Below are 23,506 nucleotides of genomic sequence, written 5' to 3'. Positions count from 1 at the left end.
CCCCAGGCAGCGGAAGTTGAGATGAAGTAACTTCTCCCCGGCCCTCTGGCAGAGTTTCAAGGCAGACTCCGGGCTATCCGTGGGGCCCCGGCATTGCCTGATCCTTCTGCCCACTGCGAGCAGGACCGGGGGGCAGGTGTTGCCTCTGGAGGGCAGGGAAGGCACTTGAGGCCATGAAGACACAGATCAAAATCATACAGCAGAAGGTGAGAGCTGGTGGGTCTGGAGAGGCACCGTGGTGGGGGGAAGCGAGCTCGGGTTCAGCAAGAGCGCCCCAGCGACCACAGGTACGCCCAGGGGCTCCTTCCTCCCTGCGGGGCCTGGAGTCGCTGCCTTGGAAATGCCCATGGGCCGCCTGGCGCCCCACAGCTGCTGCTGCCCCTTTCCCTGGGGCTGCCTTCTTGTGCTACTGACCGGCTCCGAGAAAGAGGACAAGCACCAAATGCTGGGGAGGTGGGTTACTTCCCCACCGCCCTCCCCGAAATGCTGGCTTGTTTCCCAGAGAACAGCATCTATTCTCTCTCGTGAAAAGGGGAAAGGCGGTCGTCCATGCCTGCGTCAGACATTGACTCACTTCATAATGAGCGGCTCCTGCGTTGGTGTGTTTGATTGTCTTTGTTGAAAAATGTATCCAAGATTAATATTAAGGGTTCAGGAGACTTTTCAACACGCGGAGTATTTTTGAAAAACCAACTATTGAACATTCTAAGTGTACTATCAAGTTTGACCCCATATCCACCCTATCTAATGCTGTCATGCCCTAGACATCTTTCTACCTTGTTATCGCGGAAGTTTTGGAACATACAGAGAAGTAGGAGCAAAGTTGTAATAAGGCCTCAGGTCCCGTCAATACAGCTTCAGTAGTCACCTATAATGGCCAGTCTTATGCCATTTCGATCCCTCACTTCCCTCATTGGATTATTTTAGAGACAAGTCTTGGACATGATAACATTTCTTCCATAATTCTTTTAAAAAAATTTTTTTAATGTTTTATTTATTCGTAGAGAGAGGGAGAGAGAGCATGAGCGAGGAGTGGGAGAGCAAGAGAGGGACACAGAATCCGAAGCAGGCTCCAGGCTCTGAGTTGTCAGCACAGAGCCTGATGTGGGGCTCGAACTCACGAGCCGTGAGATCATGACCTGAGCCGAAGTTGGACGCTTAGCCGACTGAGCCACCCAGGCTCAGTAATTCTTAATAATAGGTATAAAAGGGTGGTGGTGGTGGTAATACAATTTATTTCAGAAGGAGAAAGTCTGGCCTGGAGGGGCGTGTGACTGGTACCTGGCCACACTCCTCTACCACACGGTGGAGCCAGGATTTAAACCCGGTTTTCCTTGACTCCTAAGCTCCGATATCTTCTAATGTGTTGAATAGCCTTCTTGCTGCAACATAAATCCCAATCTAAAAAATGTGGGAGCATATTTTCCAACCCTCAGGAACGGGTCTGTGTTATTTGACGAATGACGCATATGGAATGCTGTCGTCAGCAGTTTCCTGGGAGAGAAGCAATTTAAATGTCAGGAAAGCATGAACTCTCTCGCCTGGCCAGGGTAAGGTGTTTCTGTTTGTTTGAAATTTGATGGAAGTGTAATAGATAACAAAGTGCGTAGTTCAAAAACGTACTCAGGGCGCCTCAGTGGCTCAGTCGGTTGAGCATCTGACGTGGGCTCAGGTCATGATCTCACGGTTTGTGAGTTCAAACCCGCTTCAGGTTCTCCACAGTCAGCGCAGAGCCCGCTTCAGAGCCGCTGTCCCTCCCCCCCCCACCCCTCCCCTGCTTGCACTCTCTCTCTCTCAAAAACAAATAAACATTAAAAAAACGTACTCTGATTTTCAGAAAGCGAACACAGCCATGGGACCAGATCGAGTTGCAGAACACTGTCACTTGTGAGCATTACATGCGTGTAAGCCTTCCAGTCCTCCAGTCTCCCCCGAGGATAACTCTATCCTGACCCCTAGCATCACAGATTACGTTTCCTATTTGGTTTTTAATGAATGTCATCACATCGTCCGCACTCTTCCGCGTTTGGCTTCTTTTATTCAACCTTGTGTCTGGGATTCATTTTTGGTAAGAATCGTACCTCATTTTGCACTGCAGTTTATTTTCATACGCAAAGGCCCCAACTAGCCAGGGTATTCTTGAAGAAGAACAAAAGTTGGAGAAAGATCTGTCATGGTGCCAGTGTCATTAAGGCAGCAGGGGATTGGCATAAAGATAGACGGGTAGACCAGTGGCGCAGAAGAGGGTACAGAAATGGGCCAGCACATAGACGGTGGCCTTCTAGCCAAGGGGAGCTGAGGGAAGGGAGCCTTCCCAAGAAGTGATGTGATTGGTTACTGGTCACGACGCCATCTGTCATTTACATAGTGATTGGTGGACTGGAGAGCTAGCGGCAGAGCTCGCGCTTGCGGTCACCATATCATAGTAACTGACGTTTGAACCATTGTGGTCGGGGTCTGGTGTTATTCAGCTAAACCGTGGCGACTCCGATTTGTGCACATCGGAACTGTGCAAAGCAAGGGGTGCCTGTACTTGAAAGGGGTGAGTTTTATGAAGCCGTGAATTTTGAATTATATCTTGATAAAGCGTCAGATTTTTGAAAAAGATGAAATGATCTGTAAGTGCCTCTTTCCTTGAAGATCCCTGCCATTCCCCTTGCCAGCTGTTTTGCATATGTGACATGCTGCACTACGTGATGAGTGAAGCATTAGGGGCTTTTTTATAAAGTTTATTTATTTTGAGAGAGAGGGAGAGAGAGTGGGCACGGGGGAGGGGCAGAAAGAGAGAGAGAGAGAGAGAGAGAGAGAGAATCCCAAGCAGTCTCTGTGCTGTCAGCATAGAGCCAGACCTGGGGCTGGAGCTCAAGAACCGTGAGATCATGACCTGAGCCAGAATCAAGAGTCAGATGCTTAACTGCTTAACCGACTGAGCCACCCAGGCGCCCCAGGACTTTATTTTTAAAATAGCAGGCAAAGACAGCTTTTTACAGATCCCACTTAGTGACCTGCATCCCTCAAACATTCACACTGTGGTCCCCGTCTGTTCACTCCCACTTTTCTCTATAGCTGAAGATTGTTCCGTTTTCTCCGCTAAATCTTCATCATCCCCTGATGCCCAGCACAAGCCCCGTGCACATGTGCTTCTTTCCTTCTCCAGCCCAGGCCCCATGCTTCCACCTCAGAATTCCCCCAGAATGATCCTCAAGGTCACTTTCCCCTGCACTGCTTGAGGTTTGCAGGTTGAGTCACCGATCATTTCTGCGAGGAAATCCCAAGCGTCTGAGGGCCAGAAGTGTGTTTCATGCATCAGCTGTGTGCCCCTCAGATTTTAACACAAAGCCTAGGAATGCTTAGAAGAGCTTTATAGGGAGAACCGTGTGCTTTCAGAGAACTAGATCAATTTCTCACATATCCGGGCTCTCCAGGGCCACCAGATAACACCCTCTTACTCTGAAATGGATGGTTGGGGCGCCTGGGTGGCTCAGTCGGTTAAGCGGCCGACTTCGGCCCAGGTCATGATCTCACGGTCCATGAGTTCGAGCCCTGCGTCAGGCTCTGTGCTGACAGCTCAGAGCCTGGAGCCTGTTTCGGATTCTGTGTCTCCCTCTCTCTGACCCTCCCCCATTCATGCTCTGTCTCTCCCTGTCTCAAAAATAAATAAACATTCAAAAAAATTAAAAAAAAAAAAAAAAAGAAAATGGATGGTGATTTGCTGTCCGTTAACTTACTGCTTATTTGTAGGTGCCGGTTACATTCCAGGATGTGGCTGTGGTCTTCACAGATTCAGAATGGAAGGGACTGAGCTCTGAGCGGAGGAACCTACACAAAGAAGTGATGCTGGAGAATTACAGATATCTGCTCTGTTGGGTGAGGCTGTGTTCTTTCCTTTATTTATATTGTCGAGATTTGGGACGCCTTGGTGGCTCAGTCAGTTGGGCGTCTGACTGTGGTTCGGGTCATAATCTCCCTGTTCCTGAGTTCCAGCCTTGCATCGGGCTCTGTCTGTGCTGACAGCTCAGGGCCTGGAGCCTGCTTCAGAGTCTGTGTCTCCCTCTCTCTCTGCCCCTAGTGCTCTGTCTCTGTCCCTGTCTCTCTCAAAATATGAATAAACCTTAAAAATTTTTAATTAAAAAATATTGTAGAGGGGCGCCTGGGTGGCTCAGTCGGTTGAGTGTCCGACTTGGGCTCAGGTCACGATCTCACGGTCTGTGAGTTCGAGCCCCGCGTTGGGCTCTGTGCTGAGAACTCAGAGTCTGGAGCCTGCTTCAGATTCTATGTCTCCCTCTCTCTCTGCCCCTCTCCCACTTGCGCTCTGTCTCTTTTTCAAAAATAAACATTAAAAAAATTGTAGAGATTTATTGGCTACCTACTATGTGCCAGAAAATGTTCTAGGCACTTAGAACATGTAACAAAATAGTAATCCCTTCCTAGTCTTTACTAGTAACCGCCTTCTGATCTTTACTTTCTAGTGTGTGGAGACAGGCAATAAACCATAAGCTTCATACCCAGGAATATCATAACATGGTAGGTTGGAAAGTGATAAACGCTACATAGTATAAAATCATAATAAACTAGAGCAGGATAAAGGAGTATGGAGTGTGAGAGGGTGGCTGGCTGACTTTTGCAGTTGGGGATTTGGAATCAATGAGGAGTGACCATGGGACCAAAAATATAACGTGGTGAGGGAGTTAGAACTCTGGGGATGTGGGGGAAGAGCATTTCAGGGGCAGGGACTCGGTGCTAAGACCTTTAGGAAGGGATGTGCCTGTGGCTATGAGGAGCCTGCCAGGAGGCCAGTGAGACTGGAGACACAGTCAGCGAGGGGGAGAGAAGAGAGAGGTGCCTTCTGCAGTGCAAGGGACAATTACGTGTCAGTTTGTATGGCTTTGGGGTTTCGTAAGTCCTATTTTTTGCGTTTTCACTTATTTAAAAACTTACATTGGTTATTTAAACCTAGATTGATAAACACTTTCAATTAGGACATTCCCCTGGATCAGGAGTTGGCCAGCTTTTTCTGTAAAAGGGCCACATAGTAACTGTATGGTCTCTCTGTGGCTGTTCCCAGGTCTGCCCTTGCAGGGCTAAATGCAGACAGCATGTAAATGAATGAGCGAGGCTGTGTTCCAATAAGACTTTATTTGCGGCCCCTGAATTCTGAATTTCATATCATGTTTATGTGTCATGAAATATTATTATTCTTTTGACTTTTCCCCAACTATTTAACAATTTCAAAGCCATTCTTAGTTTGTAGACTCTCCAGAAACAGAGAGCCGGGTTTTGTGGGGCTCGAACTCGTGAACTGCAAGATCACGACCTGAGCCGAAGTTGGCTGCTTAACCAACTGGGCCACCCAGGCGCCCCAGACCCCGTGGCTTTTTATGTGTATCAGTCTTGCTTTAGAATAAGAAAACTCATGAAGGTGTCCACATAGGTCACAGAGACTGTTACGTCCAAGCAGAACTGAACTGTGGACAGTACGTATCACTGTGAGTGCCGATGGCTTATTTAGTAGAAAGGAAAGGCTAAGGGTAATTGAAGCTGTTTATAGCACACAGTGCCTACTCGCAAGGTTCCTACGCTCACGTGTAGAAGATGATTTTGCCCGACTTTGCGGGTTGCTAGAAAATGGAATGTGCAGAAATGGACTGTGAAGGAATTACTGGTGAGGAACAAATTGTGCTGTATGTTTATTACTAATTATAGATGTGGCCATAAGACGCGCTGTCCTAGGATAAGGCAAAGCAGCCCAGCGGCCCCACTTAGGGCTTCTCTAACTGAAAAACTCTCTCTCTTCAGCAGAACCAAAGGCAGAAATCTACCCCCATGCCTCCTGCCTTCTAGCCGTCTCCTGCCAGCAACTTCTCAGCCAACATGTGCCTCAGATCTTTCTGGGCTTCTGTGTAGGGCATCATTCCCATCCAGGGGGTCCTGGCCCAGGGCATCAAGAGCAGCAGTATTCTGCTCAGAGCTGCTGCACTGGAGACACAGAAGGTCATGGGAGGCAAGGTGACCTCCCTGGTGTGCGAGGACAGAGGAGACGGAGACTTCGGGCACATTCCCCAGCCCGCCCCGAGATCGGTCCACAAGAACTAGAGAAGGCAACATGGCGGGTCGAGAGAGGGCCCCCCCTCAGCCCTAGCCTGTGTGCAAACAGACAAAGGAGTGAAAAAAGCCACAAGATCTGGAGCAGCCAGCTATACGGAATGTGAACTAGACCGTAGCCCCAAATCAGATCTCATTACAAAGCAGACGGCCCACTTCCAGGAGAAACCCGATGTTTGCAGGGAGTGCGGGTGAGGCTTTAAAGTGAAGTCAACCCTCATCAGACACCATCGGACATGCTCAGTGGAGAAGCTTTATGTGTGCGGGGAGTGTGGGCGGAGCTTTAGAAATAAGTCAGTCCTCATTGGACATCAGTGGACTCACTCTGGAGAAGCCTTACCTTTGCGGTGAGTGTGGGTGAGCCTTCAAGTGAGAAGTCCTCCTTCCTCAGACATCAGAGGACACGCTCCTGCTCCCGGGAGAAACACTATGCATGCCTGGAGTGTGGGCGAGGCTTTAGCCATAAGTCAAATTTGAAAAAAAATTTTTTTTTAATTTTTATTTATTTTTGAGAGAGAGAGAGAGAGAGCAGGGGAGGAACAGAGAGAGAAGGAGACACAGAATCTGAGGCCTGCTGAGTCGTCAGCACAGAGCCTGACACAGGGCTCAAACCCATGAACCGCGAGATCATGACCTGAGCCGAAGTCAGATGCTTAACCGACTGAGCCGCCCCGGTGCCTCACGTTGAATCTTATCAGACGCCAGAGGATACACTGAGGCGAGAAGCCTTCTGTGTGTGGGGGGGGGGGGGCGGGGGGGGATCCTGGGCAGGACTTTATTAATCAGTCAAACCTCATCCTGCACCAGAGAGAGAAATGGGGAGGCATCCCTATCTGTGCACAGAGTGTGAGTAAAGCTTCAGAGGCATGTTGGTCCTCAACAGCCTTCAAGGACACATTCAGGAGAGGAGGCTTATCTGTGCAGAGTGTGGGCAACTCGGCAGCCGTAAGTCAACCCTCACCGAACAAAAAGGATGCACGTAGGTGGGAAGTGCTGTGTGTGCAGGGACCGCGGGTGGGGCTTCAGCGATAAATCCGGCTTCACTGAACATCCAGCGGCCGACTTGGGAGAGGCGTCCTGTGTTCAGAGACCTTAGGAAAAGAGCAGGCAGGCGGGCACCAGGTGGCACCTTCGGGGAGGAGCCGTGTGCTTGCAGGGGGTGTAAGACTCTCGTGCTCAGTCAGCCTTCTTCACACACCGGAAGGGTAATCCGTACGTGGAGATCCTGGGGAGCTCTGTCCAGATGACCCATTCAGGGGTCAGATTACCGCCCCTGGCGGCTGCACAGAGGAGTTCCTCACTAGGACTTGCTTGCAGCCACAGGGAACTGCACCCTCCCCACGGCGGGGGCTCCTGGCCAGTGACCGATTGATACGGGGAGACAGAACTCCAACGCTTGACCCAGTAGGGGCGACCCGAGGGTCATCTCAGATCCAGAGGCCCCCATCGGACTGAGTGATTTGGTTGCAAACATGTCGCAGGGCTGCTGCTTCCTCTGCCCAGTCCTGCCTTCATTCCCCCAGTAAACCACTCAACCCCGTTTCATGGTCTCTCCGGGGAATCCACTCCGAGACATCCTGAGTGTGCGAGGAGTGTGGACAAGGCTTTGGCCATACGTCACCCCTCAACAGACCCCAGGGTATACCGAAGAGAAGCTGTGTGTGTGTGGGAGGGTGAGCAAGGGCTCGGGGAAAGCCTCCGTATCCACCAGAAAATAGCTCGTGTGGGAGAAGCCTTCCGTGGACAAGGAGGAAAGCTTCGAGAGGCTTAAGCAGGATGTGAGGCCCCCATCTCGCACCAGCGGACACGCTCAGGGAGGGCTCCCGGGTGGAACTTTATCCTGATGTCTCTTCCGGACAGACTCATGAGGACGGAGACTGGCCACCGCAGACCACTACGTCACTCACCTCTAAGGGGCTTTCAGAAGTCTTGATGAGAGGGAAGATGGCACTCACAACTAGAGACCTGGGTTTTCCACTGTTTGTGGTCAGATGGAATAAAAACGTGGAAGGCTTTATGTAAGTAATCCAAGAACGGTCTCGTTTAATTTCCATACACCGATTCTTTCCCAGGTCCTCTTGTCCTTTTGTTCTACTGAAATCTTTGACACGCTCAGGCTGTGTGCCTTAGTCTCTGAGCAATCTGGAAAGGAATTCAAGTCCACAACCTGGATTTCCTGCATGAATTCAACCCTTGAGAATAAAGAAGTCCCGAATCAATCCAATAGATTTGCACGGAAATCTGAGCCTTTGCATGGGGAGGACCACCTAGGTTCTGGAGACATGCCAGCTGAAGGGAGGGCCCTCCCAGGTCTCTGGGGGACAGGTTGCCTCCTCTCCTAACTGGTCTCCTAACTGGAGATCTCCTCACCAGATCTCCCTCTGGTTTCTGTGACAGCTCCTTTCTCGGGAACGTTCCCTTCCTTCCTTCTTTCTGGTCTCTCTTCAGGTCCCTGCTGAATCCTTCTCTACCCTCTGGAAGCACTGCTGTTCCTTAATGGTCTGTTTATGTCCTCCAGTTTTGGGGATCCTTTAACCACATTCCTTCTGCGGCCTTCCAGATTCCAGGGTCAGGTCCTTTAACCACACCCAACCTGTTCTCCAGCCATGAATCATTGCTTTGAGTTGCTTAGCTATTCCCCATGTCAGTTCCTATGTCTAAAGACCCCTAAGCATGGCTCCAATACCATGTCCACTCAGCCCTCCATTCCTCAGAGCCAGTCCTGCTAGTGACCCCCACCATCATCCCTCTACTCACTGGTCAAAGACAGACAGCCTAGTCATACACCTGCCCTTGTTTGTCAGCACTGAGATTCACAGCATAATCTTTTTCCTAATGGAAATGTGCTATAATACCATGCTATGCTTTTTTAATTTTCTCCTAATATGTATGATATGTATAAGGGATAAAAATCCATGTTCTCCTTATGTAAAGATTATTTTTGTCTAGCCCTGTATCCTCGTCACTAATTTCAATCTAGAAATTGTTTTGGAGAATAGCCAAACACTCAGAAATGGACCCACAATGTCTGGCCAACTACTCTTTGACAAAGCAGGAAAGAATATCCGATGGAATAAAGACACTCTCTTCAGCAAGTGGTGCTGGGAAAACTGGACAGCGACATGCAGAAAAATGAACCTGGACCACTTTCTTACACCAGACACAAAAATAAACTCAAAATGGATGAAAGACCTAAACGTAAGACAAGAAGCCATCAAAATCCTAGAGGAGAAAGCAGGCAAAAACCTGTTTGACCTTGGCCGCAGCAACTTCTTACTCAACACATCTCTGGAGGCAAGGGAGACAAAAGCCAAAATGAACTATTGGGACTTCATCAAAATAAAAAGCTTCTGCAGAGCGAAGGAAACAATCAGCAAAACTAAAAGGCAACCGACAGAATGGGAGAAGATATTTGCAAATGACATGTCAGATAAAGGGTTAGTATCCAAAATCTATAAAGAACTCATCAAACTCAACACCCAAAAACCAAACAATCCAGGGAAGAAATGGGCAAAAGACATGAATAGACACTTCTCCCGACACATGAAAAGATGCTCAACGTCACTCATCATCAGGGAAATACAAATCAAACCACAATGAGATACCACGTCACACCTGTCAGAATGGCTAACATTAACAACTCAGGCAACGACAGATGTTGGCAAGGATGCAGAGAAAGAGGATCTCTTTTGCACTGCTGGTGGGAATGCAAACTGGTGCAGCCACTCTGGAAAACAGTATGGAGGTTCCTCAAAAAATTAAAAATAGAACTACCCTACGACCCAGCAATTGCACTACTAGGCATTTATCCAAGGGATACAGGTGTGATGTTTCAAAGGGGCACATGCACCCCAATGTTTACAACAGCACTATCAACAATAGCCAAAGTATGGAAAGAGCCCAAATGTCCATCAATGGATGAATGGATAAAGAGGATGTGGTATATATATATATACAATGGAGTATTACTCAGCAATCAAAAAGAATGAAATCTTGCCATTTGCAACTACATGGATGGAACTGGAGGGTATTATGCTAAGTGAAATTAGTCAGTCAGATAAAGACAAATATCATATGACTTCACTCATATGAGGACTTTAAGACACAGGACAGATGAACATAAGGGAAGGGAAGCAAAAATAATATGAAAACAGGGAGGGGGACGAAACATAAGAGACTCTTAAACATGGAGAACAAACAGAGGGTTGTGGGGGCCTAAATGAGTAAGGGGACATTGAGGAATCTACTTCTGAAATCATTGTTGCACTATATACTAACTAACTTGGATGGAAATTAAAAAGCAAATAAATATTAAAAAAATTTTTTGAATGTTTATTTTTGAAGGAGAGAGAGACTGAGCATGAGCAGGGGAGAAGCAGAGAGAAAGGGAGACACAGAATCCAAAGCAGGCTTCAGGCTCTGAGCTGTCAGCATAGAGCCTGGTGCAGGGCTTGAACTCACAAACTGAGAGATCATGACCTGAGCCACAGTCGGACGCTTAACTGACTGAGCCACCCAGGCGCCCCACATGTGTATAGCTTTTGTATGAAAGCAAAAGCATGAACTTTGTATCTGCAGTGAACCCGGTGATAAGCCAAAGAAACAATGCAAGTCAAAGTTATTGTTACTACTAGCTGGGGCTATGGCCCTGAACCCAGACACAGAAATATAATGGTTTAGACCCTGTGATGGGAAACTACAGGCCTGAAGGCCAAATCTGGCCTGCCACCTGTTTTTGTAAAGCGTGTGAACTAAGAGTGATTTTTCCATTTTAAATGGTTGAAAGAATCAAAAGAAGAAAAGTATGTGTGTCTGTAAAGTTTTATTGTAACACAGCCATATATTTGTTATGTTGTCTATAGCTGCTTTCATCCTATGATGGTTGAGTTGAGTAATTGCAGCAGGGACCACGTGGCCCACAAACCGTAAAATACTAGCTGATCTGACTCTTAACAGGAAAAGGTTGTCAGTCCCTGTTCTAGACTGAACCTTAAGAACACTTTACCAAAGGCCAAGTGAATTCATGACCCCCTTGTCCTGGTTTGTGGAAATTGACAAGCCGATGGTGGCTAGGACTGGCATGGTAGCCGTGGAACAGATGACAACAGTCAGATTCAAGGCATTTTGTAAGTGAGGTCCCCAGGATTTGCTGACTGATTGATTATGAGGTGGGAGAGAAATAGAGGAATCAAGGATGCTCCCAAGTTTGTCATTTTGCTTTTTGTTTTTTAACTCGAGAAACTCCTGAGATCGGGAACACTGGTAAGAAGTGGGTTTGGGAAGAAAAGGGAATACAACAATCAAGAATCCAATTTTCACTGTGTTAAATTTAGGATACCTATTAGACATCCAGATCAAGCAGGCGGTGGATGTAAAAGGCCAAGAGTTAAATGAAGAACCCAGGGTCAGAGGAATAAATTTGAGATTCCTGAGCATTTACATAACATTCAAAGGTCATAGGACTGGATGGGATTGGTTGATTGACTCATTCATTCATTCATTCATTCAAATATGTTTTGAGCCCTTGTTTTGTGCTAAGCAGTGTTCTAGGCATTGCAGTAACAAAAAATACACAAAGGAAAATCTGTACCCTCAGAATTTCCATTCTAATGGGGAGGAAAAATAACATATAGTATATTAGGGATCATTGTTAAGGAGAAAGGTAAAGCAGGGATGGGTGGGAAGGCTGCAGTTTTCAACAGGATGGCTAGGGAAGTCCTCAGTGGGAAAATGTTATTTGAGCTTAAGTCTTCAAGGAAGTGAAGTTGTGCACATGCCTGGAAGACTAGCATTCCAGGCAGAGGCGACAGCAAACGCAAGCATGCTAAGGTAGGAGCGCGTCAAGCAAGTTAACAGAAAAGCAAGGGCGGTGGCTTCAGGAGAGCCGAGGGAGAGTGGTGGGAGATGAGGACCAAGACAGAATGGGCCGGGACATGGGGTGGAGGACAGAAAGGAAGGTGTGGAGGAGCATCTCAGGAACGGACTGAAACTAGGAAGGTGACCAAACATCTCCGCGAAGTTCAGCTTGACGTTAGCCCCGCCCCAAGCCCCGCCCCAAGCCCCGGCGGGCTCCTTGCTCACAGCTCCGCCTTTTGGCCGGAACTCGTGAGCCCGCGCAGGGACCGGAAGTAGCTTCCGCCCGACCCCATTTTATACGAGGCCGCTCTTCCGGTAGCGGCGGCGGGAAGCGGACTACTGGCGGGCGTCTAGGCCTCTGCCGAGGGGAATCCGGCGGGAATCGGAGCCATCAGAACCGCCACCATGGTGAGGAGGCGCAGGCGGGGGGCGCGGGAACTTCCGAGTCTGTTGTGGAGTGGGGGCCGCGACTGATCGGGAGGAGGTCACGGGTTGGGGGTTCATGGCGGTGAAGGCCCGGGCCGCGGCCGCCCCGTCCGGGCAGGGGAGACCCGGACCTTGGCCATTCGGCAGGGTGGGGGAGGGGAAGGCTGGAACTGAGGAACGGAGGTCTGAGTCGCTCGGTGGTGGCGAGGATAGCACTCCGGCCCTCCACGCCGCTGTAGCCACAGTGCTTGGGTTCCTGCAGGCACGAAGTAAACTTTTGCAGAATAAATGCATGTCTGGGGTTTCGGAGCAGGCATTAGAGCCGCGGGAGGAGTGGGAAAGACCCGGTGAGAGACTCAGACGTGTGAAACGGGGTCTGAGGAGGAGTTGCGGAAAGAGGTGGGGAAGACTTGTGGCCGAATCTAGAGAGAGTGCTTGGGTCCGGTAGATAGGAGGGACTGGGAGGGTGAACGGCAATGTTTGGGGGGAAGAATTCAGCTCGTTTGTTCAGCGTGTCTGTGTTTTAAGTATGCCTGACTTTTCAGGCCCTGGAGCCACATAATGAAATGTTTCCTTCCTTCACCCAGTTCACTTTCTCGGTGGGGACACAGATAATCTAATCCAGAGTGATAGATAGGTAGTTGGGCATTACGTAAAAGTAACGGCGAGGGAGGGGCGGGGTAAGAACGCCGTCTGGAGTAGAGGATTCCTGAGCAGAGCCCTTAGACGTTGTTAGAAGTGTCTTCCCAGCGAAAATGGAAGGGAATATTCTAGTTTGGAAGGACTACAAGAGCAAAGCAGGAAGGGTAGCACTATTGAAAGTTTCTGAAGGAGGAAGAGAGGAAGAAGACGGGAGGAATTTTTTGTGCTGTTACATACAATCCTGTGGATGATGAGGTATACCAGTCAAGGATTTAGCCAGCAAAATGACACAAACTTAGTTGTGTTCAGAAAGATCACTGTGTTCTGTAGCTGTTACACTTGGGGGAAACCGAAAGCAGGGAATTGTTTGTGGGATTGGTTGGAAGAGTGGGCACTGGATTCAGTCTGTCTAGGTTCCAACCCGGCTTCCTGGCTGTGAGACAGGACAAGCTGCTTATCCTCTCCTGGCTTCAGTGGCTGTTGTCTGTAAAATAGGAATAACAGTTCTGATTTCTCGAATTAAATGAGATGTGTAGTGCTTGTCACAGTGCCCGGTACACAGTGAGCACCAAGGAAGCGTTAAGCTATTACAAGGTAGACCATAGAGGTTCAGATCTGTGTGGCTAGAAGCTGTGCAGTTACAAGCCGGTTAAAATAGTCGTTTGAGGGAGAGTAAACCACATAACCAGGGTCTCCAGGGTGTCAGTCAAGGTTCTGATCCATACATTTGTGGGCTCAAAACCCTGTTCTGGTCCAAGCTCACAGAGATGAACAGCAAGCACGGTGCCTGCCACAAAGAAGGCACTTGGGTGAGTTAGGACTGGCCCACACCAATCAGGCTGACAGGAGACTGATCTGCAAACGAAATGCCAGGTTGTTTATTTCTAGAGAGAGCGAGAACTGCCAAAGACATCTGACAACTTGCTCTGCAAGATCTATTTTGTCTCTTAGCAAAGCTACATTGGAATCCGGGCTACAAAGTAAAAAAGGTTGTTGGATTAATAAAGAAGTGAAAGCAAGTTCTATATTCTTCAAGACCATTATGTGTTGGAACTGATTAGCGCCCTGACCACCAGAAGGTCTCCCTCTTAAAGGTAGTCTTGGAGGCACGCCCATGTTTTTGCTTTAGAGATTCCATGCCTCTTGCCTCCAAGCCGATCATCTCCTTTCTGATGACGGATTTCTCGTTGATTGGATTTGAGTGCCAATCATTCCAGCACCTGTTTTACTTGGTCTTTAATTTATTTATTTGTTTATTAAAAAAAAATTTTTTTTAATGTTTATTTTTGAGACCAAGACACCCCGAGTATGAGCAGGCAAGGGGCAGAGAGAGAGGGAGACCCAGAATCTGAATCAGGCCCCAGGCTCTGAGCCGTCAGCACAGAGCCCGATGCGGGGCTCGAACTCACAGACTGCAGAACATGACTTGAGCCGAAGTCAGATGCTTAACTGACAGAGCCACCCAGGTGTCCCTTTACTCTGTCTTTTAAACGGGCTGTGGGTGTTCCACGGCACTGGAGTCACACACCTATAATCTGCACAGTGGCAGATGGCTAATTTGGTGGAGGGGAGGGCTGGATTCATTTGGAGGTAGTTTTCACCCTCACCCCTGATACTGACACAGCATTGACATAGGCAATTGTAATATGCTTATTCCTAAAAAACAAAGATGATTTTAGGGGCGTCTGGGTGGTTCAGTCAGTTAGATGTCCGACTTCGGCTCAGGTCATGATCTCGTGGCCCGTGGGTTCGAACCCCGCATCGGGCTCTGTGCTGACAGCTCAGGGCCTGGAGCCTGCTTCCGATTCTGTCTCTCTCTCTGTCTGTCTCAAAAATAATAAATCATAAACATTCAAAAAAATTGAATGAAAGTAAAGAGGATTTATTTATTTATTTTTTTTTAAAAAGATTTATTTTGGGGCGTCTGGGTGGCTCGGTCGGTTGAGCATCCGACTTTGGCTCAGGTTATGATCTCACAGTCTGTGAGTTCGAGCCCGCATCGGGCTCTGTGCTGACAGTTCAGAGCCTGGAGCCTGTTTCTGATTCTGTGTCTCCCTCTCTCTCTGCCCCTCCCCCGTTCATGCTCTGTCTCAAAAATAAATAAATGTTAAAAAAAATTAAAAAAAAAAAAAGAAAAATAAAAAGATTTATTTTAAGGGCAGGGAGTAACCGGGAAGTGGGCAGAAGTTAGGGCTGAGCACAGGGTGATGCGGGGGAATTCCCAGGGGAGGGCTGTGGCTGGAAGACAGAGCTAAGACTCGACGGAGCAAGATAGCCTGGTGGAAAAGAATGTCACAGCTGAAGGTTTTAGGAAGCGCCGGGGATATATAGGTCCAAGAGAGCTGGCCTCTCATCCCGTTGCTTTCTCCTTACAGACCGTGGGCAAGAGCAGCAAGATGCTCCAGCACATCGACTACAGGATGAGGTGCATCCTGCAAGACGGCCGCATCTTCATTGGCACCTTCAAGGCTTTTGACAAGCACATGAACTTGATCCTCTGTGACTGTGATGAGTTCAGGAAGATCAAGTGAGAAGTGGGCCGCACGGGGGGGGGGGGGGGGGGGTGGGATGTGAGTTGCGAGGGAAGTGGAGCGGGTGGGTGGGCCAAGCGACAGGTGGTCGATGTAGCTGTAGCTGGTTCCTTGGTCTGCTCTCCTGCGTTAGAGGGCAGATTTAAATGGGGACGTTGGACTCCAAGAAATCTTCCTTAGCCCAGCAAGCCTCGCTCTCTAGTTCTAGCGGAGTACACGTTGTAAGGAGGGCTGCTAGGCTTTTTGTTTCTCTGACTGTGTGTGCCCCTGGGTACTGGGGTAAAGGGCTCTCATGTTCTCCCCACAGGTGTGTGAGGGGGGAGAGCTTGATTTTCTGGCCTCATTGCCTATTTGTAAAGCTGTAGCCTAAAGGGCTCTCCCAATGCAGCCTGGTCTGAAACTGCTTTAAGAAGCCTCTGACCCTCTTCAGGGTAAGTGCTCAGCTTCCCGTGTGGGTTTGGGGCCAGTGATTTTTGTTGGCGTTTATAGACACAATCAGATCTTTTCTACTTTTCTACAATTCCGTATGCAATTGGATAGCTCCCTTGTCCCACGCCTCACAGATCTTGAGCTTCTGGCCTCTTAAAAGACGTGGGCCAGCTTGTCGTGCATATTACATTCGAGGCATCTTGAGGCCCAAAGAGGTTATGTGACTTCCATGATCAGTCAGCTCTCTTCTGCCCCATGCAGTGGTCCATATTAGGTTGCCGGTGGCTGTGATTTCCTTTTGATTCCCCTTGGGGCTGTTGTTTTCTTTTTGTGGCAAGAGGTCAAGAAGTACAGGATACAGTGTAATAAGGATGGCCAAGTGCCAGGGACACAGTAGAGAGGGGCCAGCAGATCAGTGTAGAACTATTCCAAATGGTCTCTTCTGTCTTTTATTTATTTATTTTTTTAAATTAAAAAAAAAAAAAAAATTTTTTTTTTTTTTTTTTTTTTACATTTACTTATTTTTGATAGAGACAGAGCACAAGTGGGGGAGGGGCAGAGAGAGGAGACACAGAATCCGAAGCAGGCTCCAGGCTCTGAGCTGTCAGCACAGAGCCCGACGCGGGGCTCGAACTCACAGACCGCGAGACCATGACCTGAGCTGAAGTTGGACACTCAACCGACTGAGCCACCCAGGCCCTCCATCTTTTATTTTTTTTAAATGAAATTATTCTGATAATTAAAAAATGTGTATTAGAAGATAGATTTTAAAAATACATAAAAGTATATGAGGAAAAATTTAAATACCCAGAAAGGTTTGTTTCTTTTTTTTTTTTTTTTATGAAAGAACAATACATGTTTTTAGTAAAAAAAACAAAAAAAGAAAGAAAGAGAAAATAAAGATAGGCCCAAAAGAAAAGGAAGAACTATCTACCCCCAGAAAACTCTTAATTTAATATAAAAAATATCATTAAAAGGAAACCTTTAAGTTTTTTTTTAATTAAAAAAAAATTTTTAAGTTTATTTATTTTTGACAGAGAGACAGAGTGACGGGGGGGAGGGCCAGAGAGAGGGGGAGAGAGAGAATCCCAAGCAGGCTCTGCACTGTCAGCACGGAGCCCTGTGTGCGGCTTGACCTCATAAACCGTGACGTCATGACTTGAGCTAAAACCAAGAGTCGGGCGCTTAACCGACTGAGCCACCCTGGCGCCCCAGAAACCTTTAAGCTTTTAAAAATCCAGGCATTTTGTCTTTCCTTTATTCTTAGGATATTGGTTTTGGCTTTTTCTTCCCTTCCCCTGTCTTGTTACGGTTATTTTATTTCCCAGTTTACATTTACAGCTGACCCTCGAACAACCCAGGAGTTGGGGTGCAGACTCCACACCATTGAAAATCCACGTGTAACTCTTGACTTCTCCCAAACTGAACTACTAGTCTACTGTTGGCCAGGAAGCCTTACCAACAAGATAAACGTTTGATTGGCATGTAGTTAGTGTGTTCTGTTTTGTATATACTGCATTCCTACAGTAAAGTAAAAGAAACGTTTTTAAAAATCATAAGGAAGAGAAAATAAATTTATAGCACTGTATCAGAAAAAATCCGCATCTAAGTGGCCCCGCACGGTTTAGACCCGGGTTGTTCAAGGGTCAGCGGTATATTTTGTTCATCCTTTTCTGGTTGTTGCATTGGAACTGTTTTTGTGCTTTGAGGATAGAGGTGTAACTTCTATGAAGCTATTTTTCCTTTCTTCTACTTCTGAGGTGACCTGAGGGATGGAGTTAATAGTTCTGCGGGGTTGACTTGGTGGCGGAAGGAGGCTTGCGCGCAAGAGGGCTGACTGGGATTCGGTCGACTGGAGTTGTTCAGGCTGCCTCTTCACACAGACGAGGCCTTAAGCTGAAGGGAGGGAATAGGGTAATGGCAAAGAAGAGTGGACTGAGGAAAGACCTTCACCATGGTTACAGAGTAACATTTGAGCCAGGGCTGGGCTTTCTTAACTCTTGTCCTATCTCTTGGCCAGTGCTTCCTCTTGGCGTGGGAGACAGCCACCTAAGGGGTTATGAGTCAGCCTGTGAGGACTGTGCAGAGGAGTTGCTTTAGAGAAAGTTTTTGTACCATTTGTCGGGAGATACAGTGTAAAAATCTTGGAGGCCCCTAGGCAGGTGAACGGGAGCTTTACCCCCTTTCTGATGCTTACTTTTTTTGTTTCTTTCCCTAAACCCATCCCCAGGCCAAAGAACTCAAAGCAAGCAGAAAGAGAAGAGAAGCGAGTCCTCGGTCTGGTGCTGCTTCGCGGGGAGAACCTAGTCTCCATGACTGTAGAGGGACCTCCTCCCAAAGATGTAAGTCAGCGTAGAGCCGAGCACGCCAGTGCAAGCAAGGCCAGGAAGCCTTGGAGAAGGGAGCCCCTGCTGTGAGCCAGGCTCTGCCTTAGCTTCTCTGCATTTCATTGCATAATTCACAGGCATCCTCAGATTTTTGTCCTCCTTTTACAGACAGTAGAATTTCCAAGAGGTTACCCTCTAAGTAGGAAGTAGCGATGGGGAACTAGAATTTGAGGGTTTCCAACTTTAAAGCCTCTCTTCTTCCTCAGTTGATGTACAGAGTGAGTCAGGACAAAAGGCACTTAAGGCCATCTGGTCAGTTCTTAATGTGATGGCAGTCTAGCTGGACAGTAAAAAGTCCTAACTCCAAACAGCAGAATGTATATATTTTGTACAGTTGGAGAAAACTAGTTAACATTTATGAAACATCTGCTGTGCGAAGCACTTCAGTATTTTAGCCACTTCTCGTAAGCCGTTTTTTGAGATGAATCATTCCCACTTAAGATAAAACAAACTGGGGTTAGCAACTTGCCCAAGGTGTCTCAGCCATTAAGTGGTGAGGCTGGCATTTGATCCCAGGCAATCTTGGTTCTGTAAACACCAGCCTGCACTTAGAAATAGACTAGACTTTAGAGCATCTAACCAAGTTTTCTTGTTTTCGTTTTAAGACATTGTCGTCAAAGAAATAATTTTTCTTATTTTTGTCCGTGTACATGTTTTTTTTTTTTTTTTTAACACATAATATGTGTGTAATACTGTGTTCTGCTTTTTCACTTAACATTGTAAACATTCTTCTGATTGCTGTATTTTTTTCTTTTTCTTTTAAGTTTGTTTATTTTGAGAGAGAGAATGGGGGAGGGACACAGAGAAAGGGAGAGAGAGAATCCCAAGCAGGCTCCACACTCAGCACAGAGGTTGAACTGTGAGTTCATGACCTAAGCTGAACTCGAGTCGGACTCTTAACTGACTGAGCCACCCAGGCTCCCCTGCTGTATGCTTTTTAAAAGGCATGTTAATGACTTAAAAATATTCCCTTAAGTGAGGACAGAGTAGTTATCCTAGTCATCTCCCTCTCTCTTTTTTAATGTGTATTTAGTTTATTTTGAGAGGGAGAGAGCGGATCCCCCAGGGGTCGAACTCCCCAACTTTGAGATCATGACCTGAGCGGAAATCCGGAGTCGATGCTTAACCATCTGAGCCACCCAGGTGCCCCCTAGTCATTTCTGTCTTTTTTGGACTCATACATTGAATCCAAAGGGAATAGGGAGCCTTTCCAATTATAAATGCCTGCAAGGGGTTTATCACATTTTTTGGTTGAAGCATACGTCTGTATTCGTAACTCCTGGTGTCTGTTTCCAGTAGAAGTTGCTACTCATTCTAAATCTTCATGACTGCATCCGGTTTTGTTATAACCCCATCATTTACAGGTGAGGAAACAGCCCCAGAACTGTGGGATTACTTGCCCACTGTCACCTGCTAGGTGAGAATCAGAGCTGGGACTGGACTTCATTTCTCTTTGATGCCAGGTCCAGTGCTCTTGACTACTAGACCCCCTTTTTTTTTTTTTTTTTAAATATTTGTAATTTTAATTTTATTATATTTTAGGGTGTGCCAGCAGGCAGGGGAGAGGGACAGAGAGAGGGAGAGGGAGAATCTCAAACAGGCTCCACACTCCCCATGGAGCCCGACACAGGGCTCGATCCCATGACCCCGGGATCATGACCTGAGCCTAAATCAAGAGTCACGCGCTCAACCAGCTGAGCCACCCAGGAGCCCCTGTGGTATATACCCTTCTGAATGGAGCCCTGGCCCTTTGTTGGTTTAATTTTCATAGGAATGCACGTAGGTTGAGTTGTGGTGTGTTTTCTCTAGACTTACTCTTAAGTTTCTCTAGCCTGCGCAGGGGTGACAGCTAGGCACATGATCTTGGATGGAAGAGGAATGTCATTAACACGTGGGTGGCTAGGTAGTATTTTTAAGCTGTTTGGTTTGATGTCCTATGAATCTGAGGGCCTCTCTTGGCAGTGGTGTTCCAAAGTGCACGGATTCTCTAGGCCCTAAGCATTTTAGCATATTTCTTTATTTTTTAGACTGGCATTGCCCGAGTGCCACTTGCTGGAGCTGCCGGGGGCCCAGGGATTGGCAGGGCGGCCGGCAGAGGAATCCCAGCTGGTGTTCCAATGCCGCAGGCTCCTGCAGGACTTGCCGGGCCAGTCCGAGGGGTTGGTGGGCCGTCGCAACAGGTAAGGGGTTGGGGAAGGGCACCGACTTCTCGTGGTTAAAATGAAGGACGGAGAGGGGCCCCACAGTTCGGGAAGAGTCCAGAAGGACCAACCTGTGACTCTCAGGCCGTCAGTATCTCATTGTCCTTCGTATGTAGTCCCAGACTCCCGTGAGAAGGGAAACCGAACGTTGTAAATTAACGTTGATGCTACTGAAGTAAAGAGATGCATGAAAGGTATTTTGGCCAACCACAATGGGGCAGAATGTTTCCACAACAGCATGTGAGGGAATGCTCTCTTACAACCGGTTATCCGTCATACTTGAAAATGCAGTTGCCTTCTCTGATTTGGAGTGGGCCTCCTCAACTCCGGTCTAGAAGGTGGGAATTGAGCATTCAGGCTTGATCTTCTCTGGCAGGTGGTTTCAGATAGCCTGATGCCGGGAGTTGCAGCGTGGGGGATCGCTTGGGTGTCGGCTCCGTCTTAACCACGTTGGGGGCAGGAGAGTGGGATGTTGCATTGCCCTCTGCTGTTCTGCCTGACCCCGATCCTGTGTCCTCTTAGGTGATGACCCCGCAAGGAAGAGGCACTGTGGCTGCTGCTGCTGCCGCCGCCACAGCCAGTATTGCAGGGGCCCCAACCCAGTATCCACCCGGCCGTGGGGGTCCTCCCCCACCTATGGGCCGAGGGGCACCCCCTCCAGGTGAGAAGCCTGTAAGGAGACCCCTGCTAATTGATGGAAGGTGCCTGCGCTGGATTCGTGATGAGACATAACGTTGACTGAAACTGGTGATGAGTTTGTGTAATTAAGCAGGATTACTCTGAGATCCAGCCTTGACTGACTGACCACGGAACTAGCTGGACAGGAGCCATGGGGAGCCCCACCTCTTTGGCTCAAGGCCCAGAGACTGGGAGGGTAGAATGGTCCATCCTCAGAACTTGGTGGACAGTTTTGTTACGTTCCCTGCTACCTTTTCAAGACAGACACTTGAGCTGTGTTCTTGGGGCTTTTCTCTCGTAGGCATGATGGGCCCACCACCTGGCATGAGGCCTCCCATGGGTCCCCCGATGGGGATCCCCCCTGGACGGGGAACTCCGATGGGCATGCCCCCTCCGGGGATGCGGCCCCCTCCCCCGGGGATGCGAGGTAAGTGCCAATAGCAGTGATTTGGACTTCCTTAGAGAGCATGTTGGGATGGGGAATGGAAGGAAGGTTGCCTTTTGACCGTACCCTCTGGGCTTTCAGGCCTTAAGCCTAAGGATATGCACTCTTAGAGGGCAGCTTTGTCCAGCAAGGGAGGAGGGGAAAAGTAGTTCTGAAATTGGCCTTCCCTCCCTCTTAGAGCAGTTAGGGCAGTCCTATACCCGGGCACTTCTCAGTGTCCACAGTGGTGTTCTCAGGGCACTGTGCGATCGTGCATTCTGAGAGTCCCCCACAAAGGTCATGGGATTGTCCTGTGTCCTTTGGCTTGACAATGTCTGGTAATGAAGAGCTTGCCATACTACTTACTACGTATATCTCTCTAACCCCAATTTGAGAAATGCTGACAGACTCGTCCTCTCACTTTATAGATAAGGAAATGGGCCCCGAGAGCTTAGTGTCCTGGCTCCCAGATTGGTGTTCTTTGCAGCAAGCCATAGTGGTCTCAAAGATAACCCACAGCCACACTGGTTGACCCCTGTGTCTCTAGTTCAGGTTTTTTGTTGATGGGTTTTATAAGCCTAGGAACCCAGTCTGTCCCAGAGAAGTCCCTAGTTAGCATATATGTTGTATATGTCCCTCTGATCACCGGGTAACTGCAGGGTGTGGGAGGCTGGGGTGGGGCTGGGGATTTGAGTTGCAGATCAGGCACTGACTAAACTTCTTACTCTTACTTCAGGCCTTCTTTGACCCTTGGCCACAGAGTTACGGAAGTAGCTCCACAGAGGCGTGGGCCCGATTACCACAGACCTGTTTGTTTGTTATGCCGTTGTTCTCGGAGTCTCACGGGATTGTCTGGTTTCCCTTTCAGGGCCCCCTCCCCCGGGAATGCGCCCACCAAGGCCCTAGACTCATCTTGGCCCTCCTCAGCTCCCTGCCTGTTTCCCGTAAGGCTGTACATAGTCCTTTTACTTCCTTGTGGCCTGTGAAACTAGTTTATAATAAACTCTTAAGAATATTATGAACGCGTCTGGTGTGTCTGTTCAATTTTAGAAAGCCTTTGTTATATTGGGTAGTTAATAGAGTCAGGAAAGGTTGCCTTGGGAAAGCTAGCCCTAATCTCTGCTGCTTCCCTTATGAAATATTTTACAGCGCATTTGCAGAGAAGCACAAACCTCTCTCCTACTGAGAGAATTAGCAACATTGAACTGCGAGACATTTCCACGTATCAGATTGGCAAAATTAGTTTGTTGAAGTAAACACTCACGTACCCTTGGCGACAGTTGTGAGTTGGCAGATCCTTTTTGGAAGGCACTCCTTGATAGCCTCTTGTGCATTACTTGAGATTATATTCATTTTTATATGATAAGGTAGGAGGCAAGTAGTAAAAATGAAAAACAATCCCACTGGAAGAGGAACAGTATTGGTATGACTCTCCCACCGTCACACGTGCATATAGCCTAAGTCGTGGGGCTCCGTGATTTCTTCCCCCTAGAGTCCATGTTCAGTTGATGGTCACTGAGCAGTACTGTAGTGCTTAGTACATCAAGCTTTGAGGTTACAGAAATAGGAAGTGGATGCTACTCTTAGGTTACTGTCTGGGGGAAGACGATTCTAGATGCAAAGGAGCCCTTGAAGAAAAAAGGTGATGCACTACTGGGGTGTTAGGAATTTCTTCAGGAACGTGAGGGTGGTTCAACACACACACCATAGAATACCCCACATTAATAGAAGAAAAAAGTCCCTAATCGTTAACGTCAATAGATGGGGAAAAAAACATTTGACAAAATTCTGACACGCGTGATAAAGACACTCCGCAAATTAGGAATAGAA

General features: G+C 48.0%; 1 protein-coding gene across 4 annotated transcripts; it reads left to right on the top strand.

Annotated features, from left to right (window-relative positions):
* SNRPB (small nuclear ribonucleoprotein polypeptides B and B1) lies at positions 1 to 22,694 on the top strand. Of its 4 annotated transcripts, XM_042980763.1 has the most exons (9): positions 11 to 206; positions 1,838 to 2,068; positions 3,742 to 3,867; positions 15,402 to 15,553; positions 18,217 to 18,328; positions 20,401 to 20,553; positions 21,097 to 21,235; positions 21,554 to 21,679; positions 22,545 to 22,694. In XM_042980763.1, exons 3-9 carry the CDS (start codon positions 3,835 to 3,837, stop codon positions 22,580 to 22,582), a joined length of 753 nt encoding a protein of 250 aa, XP_042836697.1. In that variant the 5' UTR covers positions 11 to 206; positions 1,838 to 2,068; positions 3,742 to 3,834; the 3' UTR covers positions 22,583 to 22,694. The 4 variants fall into 4 exon arrangements, with proteins under 4 accessions (XP_042836696.1, XP_015390594.2, XP_042836697.1 ...); XM_042980762.1 differs by lacking the exon at positions 1,838 to 2,068 and having other exon boundaries at positions 1 to 206; XM_015535108.2 differs by lacking the exon at positions 1,838 to 2,068 and having other exon boundaries at positions 7 to 206; positions 22,413 to 22,694.
* The last annotated feature ends 812 nt before the right edge of the window (positions 22,695 to 23,506 follow it).

Source organism: Panthera tigris, chromosome A3 (genome assembly GCF_018350195.1).
Source record: "Panthera tigris isolate Pti1 chromosome A3, P.tigris_Pti1_mat1.1, whole genome shotgun sequence".
Lineage (NCBI taxonomy): Eukaryota > Metazoa > Chordata > Mammalia > Carnivora > Felidae > Panthera > Panthera tigris.
The sequence above is the reverse complement of the archived record's forward strand: the minus strand, read 5'-3'. Positions and strand labels throughout refer to the sequence as shown.